Source organism: Tubulanus polymorphus, chromosome 10 (assembly GCF_964204645.1).
Source record: "Tubulanus polymorphus chromosome 10, tnTubPoly1.2, whole genome shotgun sequence".
Lineage (NCBI taxonomy): Eukaryota > Metazoa > Nemertea > Palaeonemertea > Tubulaniformes > Tubulanidae > Tubulanus > Tubulanus polymorphus.
The window spans coordinates 10,827,621-10,845,109 of NC_134034.1; the positions used below are offsets into that span (position 1 = coordinate 10,827,621).

At 42.4% G+C, this 17,489-nt stretch overlaps 4 protein-coding genes across 4 annotated transcripts in view; 3 read left to right on the forward strand and 1 right to left on the reverse strand.

Annotated features, from left to right (window-relative positions):
* The first annotated feature begins 93 nt into the window (after positions 1-93).
* Positions 94-5,388, forward strand: LOC141911777 (GPI-specific phospholipase A2-like PGAP3). The gene is made up of 8 exons (XM_074802815.1): positions 94-230; positions 2,050-2,206; positions 2,492-2,623; positions 2,800-2,952; positions 3,562-3,686; positions 3,783-3,919; positions 4,340-4,544; positions 5,063-5,388. The coding sequence occupies exons 2-8, from the start codon at positions 2,051-2,053 to the stop codon at positions 5,205-5,207; spliced, it is 1,053 nt and encodes a 350-aa protein (XP_074658916.1). The 5' UTR covers positions 94-230; position 2,050; the 3' UTR covers positions 5,208-5,388.
* On the forward strand, positions 661-1,422 carry LOC141911600 (leucine-rich repeat-containing protein 61-like). Its single transcript, XM_074802585.1, has one exon. The coding sequence runs from the start codon at positions 661-663 to the stop codon at positions 1,420-1,422; it is 762 nt and encodes a 253-aa protein (XP_074658686.1).
* Positions 5,389-5,603: 215 nt separating the features above from the next.
* LOC141911830 (mitochondrial import inner membrane translocase subunit TIM50-C-like) lies at positions 5,604-7,725 on the forward strand. The gene has a single exon (XM_074802890.1). It carries the CDS (start codon positions 5,842-5,844, stop codon positions 6,817-6,819), a length of 978 nt encoding a protein of 325 aa, XP_074658991.1. The 5' UTR covers positions 5,604-5,841; the 3' UTR covers positions 6,820-7,725.
* A 1,432-nt stretch (positions 7,726-9,157) lies between these two features.
* The window catches only part of LOC141911662 (transformation/transcription domain-associated protein-like), a 39,601-nt gene continuing 31,269 nt past the window's right edge, over positions 9,158-17,489 (reverse strand). Inside the window, exons 61-73 of the mRNA XM_074802654.1 lie at positions 16,992-17,092; positions 16,795-16,905; positions 15,927-16,130; positions 15,173-15,321; positions 14,927-15,064; positions 14,312-14,547; positions 13,601-13,998; positions 13,075-13,276; positions 12,104-12,544; positions 11,364-11,505; positions 10,631-10,827; positions 10,182-10,287; positions 9,158-9,988 (exon numbers count right to left, since the gene is read on the reverse strand). Of these exons, the coding sequence (XP_074658755.1) occupies positions 9,879-9,988; positions 10,182-10,287; positions 10,631-10,827; positions 11,364-11,505; positions 12,104-12,544; positions 13,075-13,276; positions 13,601-13,998; positions 14,312-14,547; positions 14,927-15,064; positions 15,173-15,321; positions 15,927-16,130; positions 16,795-16,905; positions 16,992-17,092 (2,535 nt within the window). The 3' untranslated portion in view covers positions 9,158-9,878. The remainder of the gene's footprint in view (positions 9,989-10,181; positions 10,288-10,630; positions 10,828-11,363; positions 11,506-12,103; positions 12,545-13,074; positions 13,277-13,600; positions 13,999-14,311; positions 14,548-14,926; positions 15,065-15,172; positions 15,322-15,926; positions 16,131-16,794; positions 16,906-16,991; positions 17,093-17,489) is intronic.

Consider the following 17,489-nt stretch of genomic DNA (forward strand, 5'->3'; position numbering starts at 1 on the left):
TATCGCGCGGCTAAGATATCAACTGGGTGATCTTCGTAACCGTAGATTAAACCGCCAATTACGGTAATTACTGCAAACAGTCCATATCCGAGTTTTACCAACGTTGCATTTTTTGTTGGATGACAGTTCTCAACAAACTTCTTAGATCGTTTTACATTCTGACATAAAATCCTTGAAAAAATGAGACAGTGATTAACATTGATTAATTGATTGATAGGTAGGAGAAGGAGGTAAGTTTCATCATCATTTCGGTGCCATCATTTCTAATTAAGTAATTAGTTAATTACTGTCGTGAAAAATTCTACAAACTGTAGTGTAATGAAGCAGCATGTCAAAAAAGAAGCGTGTCAAGTCAAGAATCTCGAAAGTAGATTCCCGAGACTGGCACTGTGGCAAGACAACCAACGTCGGGATTGCCACGTCGGGACTGCCACGTCGGGATTGGCAGATGACCAATAGATTTCATTTATTATTGTTTATCGTCGTTTTAAATGTTTTTAACAAACAGGGCGAAATGGATAAATAAATATCTGATATTTTATTTTTATTCGAATGACTTCTAATTCATTTATAAAGCGATGATGTTTATTTATTTATTTCGTTCCAGTAGCGAGCAACGACGCCGTCGCGATTTCGAAAATTCGGTGAATCGACGGAGAAATGGACGCCGTCGGCGCGGTAACGAGTCAATTATTGAAACAGCGCAGCGGAGAATTCGATCTGGAGAGTATCCACACGTTGAAACTATCGGGTCTGGATATCGCGGATCTCGGTTGCGTCGGAGAATGCGCGCAATTAGAACGCCTCGATTTATCTCGTAATTCGGTCAGTCGTTTGTACGCTCTCGCCAGTTTAACGAATCTCCAATATTTGAATCTGTCGGCGAATCGAATCGCGAGCCTCGAAGGTCTGCAAACGCTCGATAATTTGATCGGTTTGAATTTATCGGGTAATTTGATCTGCAGCGTCGATAGTCTGCAGACGCTCGCCGGTTTGGAGAAACTCGAACAGCTCCGCCTACAGGAGAAACTGGAAAACGGTCTGACGAATCCGGTTTGTTCGAACGTGAATTACGCCGCGGAAGTCCGCGCGATTTTACCGAAATTGAAAATGTTGGACGGCGAAAAACTTTCGGGTCGCGGTCGCGATTTCTACGAGCTCTGCGCGGAAATCGATCGCGATCTACGCGACGGAATCTGTCGCGACGGTCCTGTACGCGAGAAAACGATGCCGACGCCGTGGTTACCGTCGAGTTATTGGGCGGTCGCCGGCGCGTGCGAGGCGGACGATCAGATCGCGTCGCAAGCCGAGGAACAGGTCGACGAGTTTTTGACCGATTGTCGTCGACTCGGCGAGCTGTCGACTGCCGTGCTCGACGATATCGAGCGTAAAATCGGACGGACTGAAACCGAAACGGAATAATAAGAATGATGAAAAAACTGTTTACGATCGAGAAAAAAGATGAATTTCAATTTTCATTTAAAGAAAAAACAGTCAAACTTGATTGAGTTTTGACCCCCCCCTACCTTTTCACCTAGTGCCCTTTCATCTCATCTGTGCTGATCTCGATCTAATATAAGATTGAATGAAAATATACGAAGATATTCAAAATCATCTGGGGGAGGACCCCCTCTAAGGGCTTTGCGCCTCCGGAACAGCCCCCCCTTTCCTATCTAGGGATCCACCCCGGTATACATCAGATTTAGTCTTCACACTACTTTGAAGTCGTCACTATTTTCGAGTCGTGATTCTTATTTCTAATTCAATTTCGCGAGTTCAAGTCGTCATTTTTGCCTTAGTCATCAACATAATGATAATGATTGTCATAGCTATTTTACAACTGATACGAGTTTGACTGTATCTCTGTTAGTAATCTCCGTCCAGTGATGTTATATATTGTAGATTGTTTATTTATTGAATTATTTCAGAAAGTTTGGAATAAATTTTGATGAATTATGTTTTAAGTAGTTTGTGATCTTCTATCTCTTCTTCACGGGCAAGTGTTCAAAAAAGAAAGTTTTGAATTGATGACCTTCATTTTATTTCAAGGATGTCTTTCACGTCGTCTTGGTTATTGGTGGCTGGTATGGTTGTCTCGTTCGTGCACCAGGGGGCAGCATCGTATGGAGATCGTTCTTGGATATTTCGGAGGTGTTATACGCACTGCGTGAACTCTGTGCGAAAATGTCCAAAAACCGATAACAGGGTGAGTTGAAACCGAGAGGGTCAGTCAGTTATGATTTTTCGAAAACCGGTTTTGAGGGTCAGACCCTGTGTAAGTCATCAACTACAGCAAAACTTGCTGCAAGTCATCATATTTGTGATGATAATTTTGTGACTTATCCTAATGATGACTCAAACTTAGTAAATTGAATTGCAGATATAAATTGGGACTGAATGATAGAAACAACTTCAGTTATGTGACAATCTCTCCGAATCTGGGGCTTTCAGAGTTGAACTTCGAAGTTGAGTCTGTTTTCTATTTGTTAAGGTATTGAATCAGGCTGTGTACATGCGCGTGTTAGGCTGGACGTGTACTGACGAATGTACGTACGATTGTATGTGGGAAACCGTCGAAGCTTTTCAGAAAGATTCCAGTCCTATCCCTCAATTTTACGGCAAGGTAAGATCAGAACAAGACCGCCAACTAAATCCTCCCTAAGAGTTAGTCAAATGACTGAACTCCTCCAATCCATTCCTATTCAAGTCGTTTTAAAAGTCCACCCAACTCCTAGATCCGCTGAATGATTTTGTCATTAAGATTAATGAAGATCTGTCTGTTGTTTATTAATATTCTAGTGGCCATTCATCCGTCTGCTTGGAATGCAGGAACCGTTATCTGTTCTGGCGTCGATACTTAACGGTGCCGGTGTATTCTATATGTTACTCAAGTTTAGACGCCTCGTCCCTCCATCTGCTCCTATGTATTACGTCTGGCAGTTTTACTGCATTGTAAGTATTTTCATCCATTCCTCCACTAGAGGGCGGGTTCTTGTCTCCCTCAGTTTGCTCCTATGTATTACGTCTGGCAGTTTTACTGCATTGTAAGTATATTCATCCATTCCTCCACTAGAGGGCGGGTTCTAGTCTCCCTCAGTCTCCTCCTATGTATTATGTCTGGCAGTTTTACTGCGTTGTAAGTATAGTTGTTCATCCCGCCACTAGGGGACAGTATTCTTGTCCCTCCGTCTCCTCCTATGTATTACATCTTGCAGTATTACTGTGTTGTAAGTATAGTTGCTCATTCCGCCACTAGAGGGCGGGACTCTTGTCCCTTCGTCTGCTCCCATGTATTATGTCTGGCAGTTACATTGCATTGTAAGTATAGTTGTCTATTCCTCCACTAGAGGGCGGGTTCTTGTCCCTGTGTAATCGTAATCGTAATCGTAATCGTCTGCAATGTTTTATGTCTGGCTGTGAGTATACTGTAGTTCTCCATCCTTTCGCTACTGGGTTTTAGTTCCCCATCCTTCCACTAGGTGTTTCATTTCTTATTCCTCGGTTAAAGCATAACCCGGTAATCAAAATGTAGTACAGCATATTTCTTGCGTCCAATTTCAGATAGTTATGAATGCCTGGTTCTGGTCGGCCATATTTCATTCTAGGGACACATCATTCACTGAAAAAATGGATTATTTTTGTGCCCTGTCCCTCGTACTAGCTTCACTATATACCTGCATATTGAGGTCAGTATAGCAAGTGTTCAGAACATTTCATCACAGGAGAACATTTAAGGATATATGAAAAGAATGATGCTCTAAATTGAACTTAATCATTTTCAGGTTAATCGGAACACATTGTAGGAGAAAGGTCGCTATAGCTACTATCGTAATATCAGCGTTCTACGCGCAACATGTTTACTATATGGGATTTGTACACTTCGATTACGGTTATAACATGACAGTTAACGTAGCAGTCGGTAAGTAGACTTCAAATTAGTAGTTACCTAATCGTCGGGGGTAAGCTTTCATAATCGGATGGGCTTATAACAACTTATGATGTGGCTTGTGAAAGTATCCGATGAGTGAAACTAAACCACAGACAGGTGACTGACTAACTTCAAATTAGAGAGGACCAACTGAGCACGGTAGGATGATATGATTATGTAGTTCTTTCTCAGTCATTGTGTAGCCCTGGTTCGAATATCTTATCATCAACCAAGGCCGTACCTAGCATTTGAATTTTGGGGGCAGTGAAACCCGATAAAGGGCAGTTCTGATAGAATAATGATATTTGCGGAAAGGACACTTTTCCCAAATTTTTGTCCCCTGCTAGATAGGGCCCTGTCAACTATTCAATTAATGAAATTTAGAAGAATTTTACTGTTGTTTATTTTCAGGAGTAGTGAATGCTACCGCGTGGATTACATGGTGTTTGCCGAGGCGCAAAACTAAACCCCACGTTCGGAAATGTATTGCGACTAATTTACTGATATCGGTGTTATTGTCGTTAGAATTAGGAGATTTCCCGCCAGTTTTATGGATAATGGACGCTCATTCTCTGTGGCATCTCGGCACTATTCCAGTACCGTTCATATGGTTGAGGTATGTATGCAACTGAGTCCAGGATCCAGTTCAACAGTTCCCAGCTAATGCAGGGTTTAGGTACTAGTCCAGGGCCCGGTTTTATAGGCTGGTATTACCTTTAGCCCGGCGGTTAACTTAATTGAAAATGTTAGCCCCTAGGTTAAAGGTAATACCGGTCCATAAAACCTGGCCCTAATGATCCTGCAAAAGTTATGGAAATAAGTAATTACCTTTGTTTTCATAAACGTAATTCAGCCTTAATACCTAATATCCAGAAGCTATGAAAATTTGTAGGCCCTATATCTGCCCCTAGAAAATGGAAAAGGAAAAATCAAAGATCGCAAAGCACGAACCCTGTAAGCAGATTTTGGAATGAACCAATTTTAACTCTTAATTCTAACCATGTACTCTGTGTTTTAGAAGAGTCCATGGCCAAACTTAGCCCAGAACTACAAAACTCGAACAAACCGGCAGTTTGACCCTAGAGTTTGCCGCCCCAGTTTCTTTAAATTCGATCCACTATATTGATTTTTCAGTTTTGCAATCGATGATTGTTTAGATATGAACAACAGTTTGAAGCAGACGCAGAAAGTGTTACCAACATCAGTGAGCGTCGTTGACACCCCCGTTTGTGTGGACACTCCGACAGATCCAAGAGGTGCGATGAAGAAGGTGGATTAGGATCAATATGTTGTTTTCCTTTTTTTTAAGCTTGAGCTTTAAGTGAACTTGAAACTCTTTGATAATGATAACAAATTTGATTTGTCTCTATTTGTAATAATCTATTTTCTAAATATTTATGTTATTTTGTATAATGTTATGTGCGTTTGTGGATGATCTATAAGGATCGAAATGGAATAAAACCAGTAAAACAATTAATGTTTTCTTCAAGTTTTTGCTGTCCAAGATACTGGAACTGGATAAAAGGATGTTAGTGACTTTCACTAGAAATTGGAGGTTTCCAGAATCTAAACTTAATTTTTTGAATTAATTCCCCGACATAATTCGGTAAAGAACTACTTGAAAATGTTTCCGGCGATACACAGCACGACCGAATTCCAAAATGGCGGCCTCCATGGGAGCCTTGGGCTTGCGCGTCGGCTTCAAAAACCTGTTAAAAACGAGTCATTTACCTCATCTAGCAGCATTTAATGGCTCGACCAGGAGTTTGAATTTTTCTTCACGGAATCCTACTGACTTTCTGAGGTTAAAAACCGCGATTGGATCGACCAGCGTGCGGTTTTATTCCTCCAACGACGCGACCGGTAGTAAAAATACCGCCGCGCCCCCTACCGGCAGTATTACCGAACAATTCATGCAGAGCAAAATAGCGGCGCAAGAATCAAACAGCGGCGAGAAGGAGGGGAGTAAGGACGAAACGAAAGAGAAGGAGAAACCGTCGTCGAAATGGACGGGAAAGAACGCGTGGAAACTGGGGTTGGTGTTTATGGGCGGAGGCGCCGTGGTCGTCGGAGGTATGATCCTCTACGAGTGGGGATCGCCGCGCGTCGATAAAGACGGCAACGTCGTCGTCGACGAGTTCACCGAGCTGCCGCAGTGGCAACAGATCCCGAAACGGGCGTGGCGCGAGTTCAACTTCTACAAACAGATGATACGCGATCCGTCGAGCGAGAAACTTCTGCCGGACCCGCTACGCGAACCATACTATCAACCGCCGTATACGCTCGTACTCGAGATGACCGGCGTACTCGTGCATCCCGACTGGACTTACGGCACCGGCTGGCGGTTTAAAAAACGTCCGGGAATCGATTATTTCCTGCAGCAGGTCGGGCCGCCGTTATTCGAAGTGGTGATCTACACGCGCGAGCAAGGATTCACGGCGTCGCCGATCCTCGATAGTCTCGACCCGAACGGATACATCACGTACCGACTTTACAAAGACGCGACGCGTTACATGAACGGCGCGCACATCAAAGACTTATCGTGTTTGAATCGCGACGAATCGAAAGTGATCATGGTCGACTGCGACGCGTCGGCCGTGCAGATTCAACCGCGCAACGCGATCACGTTGAAACGATGGCGCGGCGCCGACGACGACCGCTCGCTCGTCGAACTGGCATCGTTGCTACGCGCGATCGCCGCGAGCAACGTCGACGACGTGCGCACGGTGCTCGATTATTACAACGCGCACGACGACCCGCTCGACGTGTTCAGGGAGAATCAACGCAAGTGGCAGGAGGAGCAGGAACGAATCGACGCGGCCAAGCAGACGGAACAACAGAATCAACCGCTCGTTAAATCGTACGCGCCCGGATTCTTCCGACGCAGATAGAAATAAAAAACCTGACGCATCGAATATAAAAATACGAAGACTATCAGTGAACTGGATGTTTGCCAAGTACTGGTTTGCTTTTTTGGTCGGGTTTCATGAAGATTTTAACCCTGTCGTTTTTTTTGGAATGACTACGGCCTATTTTAACCCTTTCAGTGCGGACTAATACCCAAAAGTGCAGGGGCCAGTTGCTCAAAAGTTGGTTAAAGAAAACTGGCGGATAAATACCATAGTAACAATGCAATTTCAATTATCACTATGTCAACTATCCACTATTTAACTCTAACCAACTTTTGAGCAACTGGCCCCTGGAAATAATTTGAAAATTCCATTGTAGATGAAAGGGATAAGGTGTAGCCCTATTTGTGCGCCCTGATTTCTTACTTCTATTGGATTACAAGCTCTAACCAAAATACCACATACAGTTTAATGTACTAATTACTTAAAGGGCAGCACCTTACAGGTCAGTCTGCTAAGATCCGGGGGTTTACTGGAAAATGCGATCGTTTACGGCAGGAAAGGGTTAAGGCTTCATGAAAGTCGATCCTAGATAATAGAGTCTCGTGCACGTTGTAAAAACTCTTAATCCAGTCAAAACTTAAAAAGCGATGTTTATGTTTTCTACTCGGTGACAGATGGGGTAATGACTGAATTTAGATCGTGTTTTTACAACGTGGTCTAGTATCATATTGATATACCTGAGAATTATTGTGAAATGAAGAATTGATTTATTAAGATTTTATGTTTAGTTGTTATTTCATTGTTTGAGTCCCAGATGGTGAGCACGCATCACAGGGAGGAGAGCGGTTTGATGCAGGAGCGTAGCGATGAGCGCCAGGAGAGGAATCCACGGAAGCATGTCTGCACAGTGTGAGAGAGCGGAGGTGAATAAATTCTTATGCTTACACACTGTGGTCAGCCGGTGACTATTCCATTGTGTTCAATTGCGCGTGTGAATGATATCAACAAACTCTGAAAAACCGCAATTGTCTCTTTATTGTTGAATAGAGCATGGACTATATACGTCCATGAATGGGGTTATCGAAGGTTCAACTGCCGTGTTGAACACGCGCCAGTAGCCAGCTGAACAATATCGTGGAACTTTAATAAGGCCATATTAAATAAATTACTTGATTCCCAACAGCTCCCCTCCGAATTCAGCCACCACCGCCTGGTTTTTCACTAAGTTTTTTGATTACTGATAGCTATAGTATAAAGTAAGTATCCAGCACACGTTTCCTGCTGCACACACGTATAATAGAGCTTTTGGAATATTTCGTATTTTATATATAATACTGTAGTCTCCCCTTCAATGATATTTTTTTCACGACTTCTGATCAGAGAATAACATATTTTGCTGCTCTATGAAAAAATCTCCAAAAACCGGTACCAAGGTTATGTATCAGCTTCTGTGTTGATGCTGTCAACACGGGTGTTTAAAACATGGTCTTCGTTTTTAGTACCGGTAGTGCATTTTAGTTTCGCAAAGTGCATAGGTCTTCGTTTTAGTAGTGCTTACTGTCTGTCACACCTACTCTCCGTGCGACGTTTTGGTCCGTAATTTCGTTAATAATCGGTTTATCTACCTTTATTATGCATCAATTTGTTCAGTGAGGAATTTGCATTCAGAAATAAACAACAATTTTTACTAAAGTTGTTTTTGTTTTCATTTATGAGCGATAGTTTACTCAGCATACGCTCGCGTAATGCTGAAAAATCCGCTCCGCGGACGCTCGGAAACGTTACAGTGACGTCATCACCTGCTCATTAGCATATCAAAATACAGTAGGTGGCGCTACGTGACGGGCCATAAAAGCCGTTTTTCAGCATTACGCGAGCGTATGCTGGGTGAACTATCGCTGATAGATGAAAACACAAACAAATTTATGCCAGTTCATGATTTATTTCTGAATGCAAATTCCTTACTGAACAAATTGATGCATAATATTTACAGATCAACCGATTATTAACGAAATTACGAACCAAAACGTCGCACGAAGAGCATGTGTGACAGACAGTAGTTTTAGTAACACCCAGTGAATCTTGGAAATTGTTTAATTTACAAAAATAAATTGTCTAAAAAACTTCATACACAGTGTACAACGTTGTAGCTCACACCATACACGTGGAAAGTGGTCTATTTGAGTCATTGGGGAACTTTGCGAGCAAGTGTTACCTGGACTCCTGAGGAGCAAGGTCTCAAACTAGCTCCCTTCTTACAAAACTTCCATCGTAAATGATACAAAAACCTGAAGTTATTGAACAAGATTGAAAATTGAATTCACGACGAAAAGTTTCATTTCATTCGTTCAGAACTTTCATACAAAACATATTCACAATTCATTTTTCCTGTCATTATTTTATTGAAGGTATTTATTATAAAACACTTAAACGAAAAGTATTGGAACTACATATTAATATCTAGTATACACTGTACATTATTCATTGAAGAAACCATCAGGAAAATATCATTAACGTTTCTCTATTTTTAGTCTGAAAAAATTGATACCTTGTTTCTCCGCTCTGCCGAGCTTGAAGGTTAACCCGGCCGGCCGCCTATCTACCCGGTACATTATTTATTTAAAATCGTGATCAATTTTACCATTACACACCCGGCAGATAGAAATGAACTAATTACAAATGTTATTATATTTTACATAAATGACCCGGCCGCTGCAGAGAAACAATGTTTCATTTTGTTCAGCCGAAACAGTTATTTGCAAAGTATATGACTGTATTTTCCGGCAAGAAGCTGATTTTAGAGCCGTATTACAAAATTTAATTTCGTACAAAAATACATGATATAAACGGTTTACAGATTCTAGTTAGCGCCACTGCCCTCTGAACGACAACATTTTTCCGAGAACAAATTTTGCTCGAATTAATGAAAATATCATTCTTTACTGCCAAATTGGTTATGTTAAAATGCCATACTTTTTCATCGGTTCCTAACAGTGACGTTATAAAGGAGTCTCACTGTAGGGCTCTTCAATACATCAGAGATTCAAGCAACTAATCGAAGGAGAAAGTGTTTTCCATAATTCCGGCGGTGCCTCTATCTATAACCATGGATGCCAGGCAGGATCCATTCTACACAGATTATCGTGACTATTTGCCGCCGCTACTAACGTACTGACTTTACTTTCAGCTCCTTCAAACGTGGCCAAATCTATTCAATGAAACAAGAACACAGGCATTGAAATAACTATGACGTAGAAATTTTTGCACTGACGTAAAAAAAGGGGATGGTCGATGCAGCGGGGGATCGACTACTTAGGGGGATGAAGGAGAGAACGATGTAGACGAGTAGAGAAGGGGAGAAGAAAGAGGAAGGTGGAGAGGAGGAAGAGAGAGTGACTTACTTTGTAATCTCGTTGAAATAGCATTGACAGATTTACTGACCATCTGTATCAGTTTTTCACCCTCCATATCTACAGGTTGTTGTCCTGGTGTTGTTTCATCTTGTTTCTACAATTACATAATAGCATAACAGATTACTATAAATTCCCCAAGTGAATCTGCTGCAGGCGAATGGAGAAATTCCCCGATTGAAATTGCTGCAGGTTAATGGAAAAAGAGTCAATTTGTGGCAGGTGAACAGAGATTTCTTCGATCAAAATGTTACAATTTAATCAGACTATCAAAATTTTGCAATTTATTCAGACTATCATGAATACTGTAGTTCAAGTGAAGGCCCTGCTGATTAAGTTTAGAATAAGGGTCTGCAAACTCCATTCACATAAATCAACACAGACCTTATCGAATACAAGTCCCGCAAAACTATATTCTAAACCATGCTTTTTGTACAAACCTTTTTATGCCAGGTGATGTATTCATCTCGCAGGATAGCTCGTAACAAACTGACCAGTTTATATTGCGGTTGTACGAAACAGCGGGCGGCGGCGACCATACCTGCCGTCAGAGGACCGGTGACTCCGGTCGGGGTGAGGAAATCTGCGATGTTCGGGGTCAGACGGAACGGCACCGGTCGGTTCGCATCCAATTCACCTACGAATCAATGGAAATCACATTTCTTATATCCATGTGTTATATTTGAGAATTGTTTTTTAAGGATTCCTAGTGTTAGGAATCGTTTGCTGTCAAACAATGTCATGTTTCTGTAGAGGATTATGCTGGGCGGACAATTTCGGCCCATTTACAAATTCCCTGCAGTTTGTCCCATGATAATATACACAATTCATCGAGTGAATCAGAGAAATTTCTATATTTCAAATGTTACATATCATTTTTCGTTGAATCACATATTAATAAAGAAACACATCGTCAATAACATTATCTGCTTTTCCTGAGTTTTCAAAGTTTTTGGTAAAATTTGTCAAATTCCCTGAGTTTTCCCTGATTTTTCTGATTCCCCGAGTTTGCCAGGTTTTCCAGATCAGTGGTGACCCCGAGTCACCATTAAATAGGTCACATGTACGTTACTGGCCTAGTTTACTTGATTGGTCTACTGGTTAGTACGCTTGCTTTCTACGTATGAGATCCGGGTTCGATCCCCGGTAAGAGCAGACGACCGTAGTACGTACCTGTTTGATCATCGATATCCAGTTTGAAGTAAGAGATGTTTAGGAATCCGCAGTCCTGGTGTAAATACATCATGTCCGGATTCATACGAGTCAAATGAAGAACGAACTCGGCGAAACCGGACAGAGCCAATTGGATCGTCAACTAGAATTCGATAAAATATCACATGTAATAACATCTTTAGCATCTAAAAACCTGGGGCCGGTTGCTCAAAAGTTGGTTAGAGTTAACCAGTGGATGGTTGATATGGTGACAATTGAAATTTCATTGTAACTATGGTATTTAACCACTGGTTATCTTTAACCAACTTTTGAGCAACCGGCCCCTGGTTTCAAAACAGTTTTTTTTGTTGATCTTAATTGAAAACAGGATAAACGCTTAACCCTTTCAGTGTTGACTAATTGATACCTTATAGTGCTGGAGATAATTTGATTATTTTGAGAAATTCCACCCTAGTGTATTGAATAACGGGAATACCACTATAGTGCGTCTACACCGTGGCGCGGTATATCGTCAGTTACTAGTATTTCACTATGTTTGACACGTGCTGCCATTTTTCAAGAGATAATTACAAATTACATCAATACACCGCAGCGCGGTGTACTAGCAAAATCCATCACCGATTCATACACCGCACTGCGGTGTAGATGCACTGAAAGGGTTAAATCATCGACTGCAGGTTAACTCTGAATAATGAGGTTAATATCAGTCTACCAGTCGACAAAACCAATTGCTAACTTACATTCTTCCTGAACGTCCAATAATCAGTAGCGTTTGGGAACGTGTGCACGGCCCACTCTTTCAGTAAAACCCTCGGCACGATATTCGCCTGCACCTCTTTCAGTATATCGCGCAGCACCTGGTGACTAGCCTGCGAACCGCGCGCCTGCACGGTCGCCAGACGCTCGTAGTAACGACTGATCGGCGCCGAGTAATCGACCGAGCGTTTCGCGCAGCGTTGCTTGTAAATCGACATCAGCGAAATCGACGCCGGATTGTCCTCGACGAGTCGCATCTGCGGCGACACGGCGACGACGCGCGGCACGGTGAAGTGCAACAGACGGCGACACGTTTCTTTCTGTTTGCCGAGGAAATGGTTCAACATTCGCAGCAGTTGGAGAACGCGTTCTTCGCGACGCGATTCCGTTAAACATGCGTCGTTCACGACGAGATACGGATAAATCTGTCGAATAGATAAAACATCACTTTATTCAAACAGTTAATTTCTGAACGACAAATTTCAGAACAACAAGGGCTACGAGGCGCGGATCCAGTCCATAATGCCCAATACGGTCTAGAATTTCAACCTGCCCTTCGGAATTTCACTGATCTTATTATTGACGGCACATTTCACCACTTTTTAGTCTGAATAAGCCTCTAAATACCATGAAATTCCAATTCTAAAATTTTCAGGAGCACATCCTCCATTTTTTCGTGTAGAAAATGCCCTAACTTTACCCCGAGTGCCCGAAATGTTCTTCCAATACCGTCTAGCTCTAAACCCTTGATCCACACCAGGACCCAGTTTCATGAAAAAGTTTTAGCCTAAATCGGTTAAGTCTGAATTCGTTCGCATTGAAAACATGAAGTAACCAATGGCAATTACACCAAAAATTTGAGTTAACTGTTTTGTGAAACTGGGCCCAGGACACCCTTTAAGGCATCAGGGTCTCCTTGTACCTAGCGCTTAGCTGTAGAGAATTATCTACGTACCTTTCCGTTGTTTCCGCGTATATACAGACGCCGCGCGGCTGTATTGTGTTTATGTACGATCTCGACGCGAGGCATGAATCGCGCGATTTTCACGTAGAAATGGCCGTGTTTCGGCAGCAGGAATTCGCCCGGTAATTCCACCTCAGCCGTCTGCTGCGAAAAATTACTCAAAAATCGACATTTCTCTTCGATCAAGAACGACCTGAAAAACGGGCAAATATTGATTCGATACGTCAAAAGGTCATGGGCAGACGTAATATGGAAAATATACTCGCCAGGGGGTGATTTTATAGATGGGGCCTTACTTTAACCACAGAGATTCAGTAAAGTCGTCATTTATTTTCTTAGTTTTTACAGTTATAACAAGTTATCGCCTATTTCAAGATTCCTTGAGCCAGTTTATAGACTGGTGTTATCTTTAACTCAATTGATAACGAATTTAGTTAACCCCTGGGTTAAAGTTAATAGCAGTCAATGAAACTGGGCTCTTAATACAGAAATCATTAAACTAAATGGAAATTCTTACTTCGGAAGAAGTCTTGTTTTTGCTTCCAGTATTTTAATCCACTTCTTCAGTTTGTTGATGAGGTTGTGAAGTTTAGTCGAGCCGGGAACCGTGAAATCGAAATCGGTCGTGAACTGGCCTTTCATTTTCTGGAAGACGGGATCCTGAGCGGTCGCCTGCGCGCGTCGCGCCAGCGACTCGGACGCCGCGCTCGAGAACGTCTGACTGACGCTCGACACGTTCTCGATGCCGACGCCGAACGTCGACACGAGTTTCTTCACGAAGTTCAACGTGTGCGGCGTGATCGTCGCGTCGGCGACCGCGCCGCGATTTTCGAACGCGACCGCGTAACATTTCGCGAGTCCCTGACGCAGCTGGCGTAGCACCTCCTCGTACCAGTTCTCGCGGAACCAAACCATCTACAAATTAGATACGGTCGATTAAAACCCTTTCGTTGTTTCTACACCGCAGTGCGATGTATAAATCAGAGACGGACTTGGCCAATACATCGCATCGATAGAAACTAATTACAGTGGAACCTCTTAACAACAAACTTCACAGGACCAGAAAATCTGTTCGTTATAACCTATAGTTCGTTGTATCCAGTATGAAATCAGTAAAATTTTCTCACTTTTGTAATTCTATTTTTGTTACATCTGATGAGTCGTCGTATCCGAGATCGTTATAACGAGGTTCCACTGTACTTATAACATCAATACGATATCGGATTACCTGATCGACGATGCCCTCTAGTGAGGAGAGGATCGTAGGATGTAGATCTCGATGCATGTGCATGATGCGACTACACCTCCACATCGGAGCTGTAGCGCGGAATGGTCCAGCATCCGAACCACTGGTCGTCGTCGTCGTAGACGTCGTGGTTGATGGAGTAGATGAGGCGGCGGTAGCGGACGATATCGCAGCCGTAGCGACCGTCGTCGAGGTAACCGCAGCGGTGGCAGACGCGGCTGTAGTCGTTGCAGACGATTCTGAAATTTGAAACCATAACAAATTGACCTGCCATATTCTAAAATGGCCATCAGGGTGGCGCCACATTCCGCCCATTTACAAATCCAATAGCACTATCCGAATTCCCTGAGCTTTCCAGGTGTTTTTTCAAAATTTATCAAATTCCCAAGTTTTCCAGGTTTTTGAAAAAATTCCTCAATTTCCCTGAGTTTACCCCGATTTTTTCTAGATATTTCTAGATCTAGAGTTTTTTCCAGGTTTTTTAAGTCAGTGGCGACCCTGGTCATGCAGAATATAATCCTGAATTTTCAAATTTACCGGTACTAGTAACAGACGGAGCCATTGTGGCAGACGTCACGTCGGGCGAGGATACCGTGCTGTTATTGGTCGTCGATGGACTCATCGCCTGAATGGTCGAGGTCGATGCCGTTGTTACTGATGTAACCGGGGGCGACGGCGTCACATCCGACTGACTGCTGCTCTTGCTCGTAGACGCCGACAATTCTCCGCTCTTATCTAAAATAAAAATATCGAAAATTTTTCCGAAATATTTTTTTACAAAAATTAACAATATTTCCATACTAAAGATATATAAAATTCACTAAAACAAGTATCAGAACTTACATCGTTCTCTCTGTTCAATTTTCAGCGTCAGGTAGAGCGTACGAATAGGGAAATACACGGCCTGCGGGTACATTCGACCGACCTGACTGAGCAGATTTAGAATCAGTTTGCCTTCGTTACGCACCAGGCACGTCAACAACTGCGGAATCCTTCAAAAGAGAATAATCGCACATTTAACCCTTTCAGTGCTGACTTAATAATACCCTATAGTGCTGAAGATAATTTGAAAATTTTGATAAATTCCACCCTAGTGCATTGAATAACGGGAATACCACCATAGTGTGTCTACAACGCGGCGCGGTGTATCGCTAGTTACTAATATTTCACTATGTTTGACACATGCTGCCATTTTTCAAGAGAGATAATCACTAATTACTAATTACATCAATACACCGCAGTGCGGTGTACTAGCAAAATTCATCACCGATTTATACACCGCATTGCGGTGTAGACGCACTGAAAGGGTTAAACTGAATCACGGAGGGGCCACTCACCACAAATTTACAAATAATTTACAATTATTCCATACGTTATAACAGAAAATTCCAAGTGAGGAAATCCGAGAAATTTTTAGGTTTACAATGTTACAACTCATTCATTTTTGATTGATACAGAAATGCACGATCGATTGCATATCCAAATTCCCTGAGTTTTCCCAGAATATTTCCAGACTTCACTGATTCCCAGAGTTTTCCAGGCCGCGCTGTGAACTATACGACATTCACAACAATCGACGCGTGAAATTGATAATTACCATGGTAACCATTGAACAGGCGGTACACCGATGCAGTATTTATCGACGGCCTCAGCGAGCGTCAGTTTGTCGTCGTCGTACGTCAGCAACCAGATGACCTTCGCGAGATATTTCCGCGACTTGCTCTCGTTCTGGTGTCGACAAGCGTGCAGGAAACACGTGATCGCCGACACGCCGACGTGAATCTGTCGACAGTTATACGTGCTGTAAAACGTAAACAGAATATTATTATCAGTAGCAGATCCCATAAGAAACACGGGGTCGAAATATGTGTAGATCATAGCGGGACCCATAACAAATCTGGGGTCAAATATCACAACTACTGTCCCTGGGGCTAAATACAAATACATTCATCAGGAACCACAACCAAACTGGGGTCAAATATGTGTAGATCATAGCGGGACCCATAACAAATCTGGGGTCAAATATCGTAACCACTGTCCCTGGGGCTAAATACAAATGCATTCATCAGGAACCACAACCAAACTGGGGTAAAATGTGTATAGATCATAGCAGGACCCATAACAAATCTGGGGTCAAATATCGTAACCACTGTCCCTGGGGCTAAATACAAATGCATTCATCAGGAACCACAACCAAACTGGGGTCAAATGTGTATAGATCATAGCAGGACCCACAACAAATTCGGGATCAAATATCTATAGACGAAAGCCTGGGGTTGAATTCGTATACATTAGATTAGGACCCACAACCAATCCAGGTCCATACTATAGTAATGGATCATACTCGGACTCATAAACGATATGGGACCGAAACTTAAAGATGATAACTGAACGTACGACTGTTTGCGGTTCCGATGGATCCCACATTTCAGCAATATCGATCGAATATAAACCGTTTTATTTACCTGTCCTTAGTGAATATAGATTCTAGATAATCTCCCCACAGAGCCCACGGTTTAACGAGAGTATCGGCCATCTGCACGGCGGCGCTGAACGCTTTATTAGCGTCGTCGGACCTGACAAACAATATCAAACATCTCAAAATCAACAACTCAAACATACGAATACGACACCCCGCCGTCCGGTCGGTTAGACCACTGACCTGCCGATTTGAGCCAGGAACATGCCTTTCAAAGCGTAAAATTCAGCCGTGAATTCTTTCGTGAAGAATTTCAAATTCGTCGATTCGATTACTTCGAGACCCTGAAACGAGTAAGATTTTATCGAATTCAAACCTGCCAAAAAACTTCAGAGCTATCTTTAAGGTGGATGGAAATAATAATAATAATAATTTATTCAGTCGCAAATCCATATCAAATATGCTCATTGGCTTTTCATTATATTATATACGAAATGAGAACAGCGAACACTAAAAACTGGTTTAATTAAAAGATTTGATTAGTGGGTTTTGAGCTTAGGATTAAAAAACATCGATTGAAGGACTAGATTTAACCGGGACCGGGCGAAGTATTCCAGAGTCGTGGGCCAGAGTACACGAAGGCTCTATGTCGGGTTGAGACCAGATTAACGCGGGGAATGACTAGCAGAGATTGATTGCTAGATCTTAAAACTCTATCGGATGATTTATATCGCACAAGTG

Coding starts and splice junctions, on each gene's coding strand:
- LOC141911600 (XM_074802585.1), top strand. CDS start 661: ATGGACGCCGTCGGCGCGGTAACGAGTCAATTATTGAAACAGCGCAGC.
- LOC141911777 (XM_074802815.1), top strand. CDS start 2,051: ATGTCTTTCACGTCGTCTTGGTTATTGGTGGCTGGTATGGTTGTCTCG. Junction 2,953..3,561: donor TCTGGCAGTTTTACTGCATT/GTAAGTATTTTC, acceptor GTCCAATTTCAG/ATAGTTATGAATGCCTGGTT. Junction 3,687..3,782: donor CTATATACCTGCATATTGAG/GTCAGTATAGCA, acceptor AATCATTTTCAG/GTTAATCGGAACACATTGTA.
- LOC141911830 (XM_074802890.1), top strand. CDS start 5,842: ATGCAGAGCAAAATAGCGGCGCAAGAATCAAACAGCGGCGAGAAGGAG.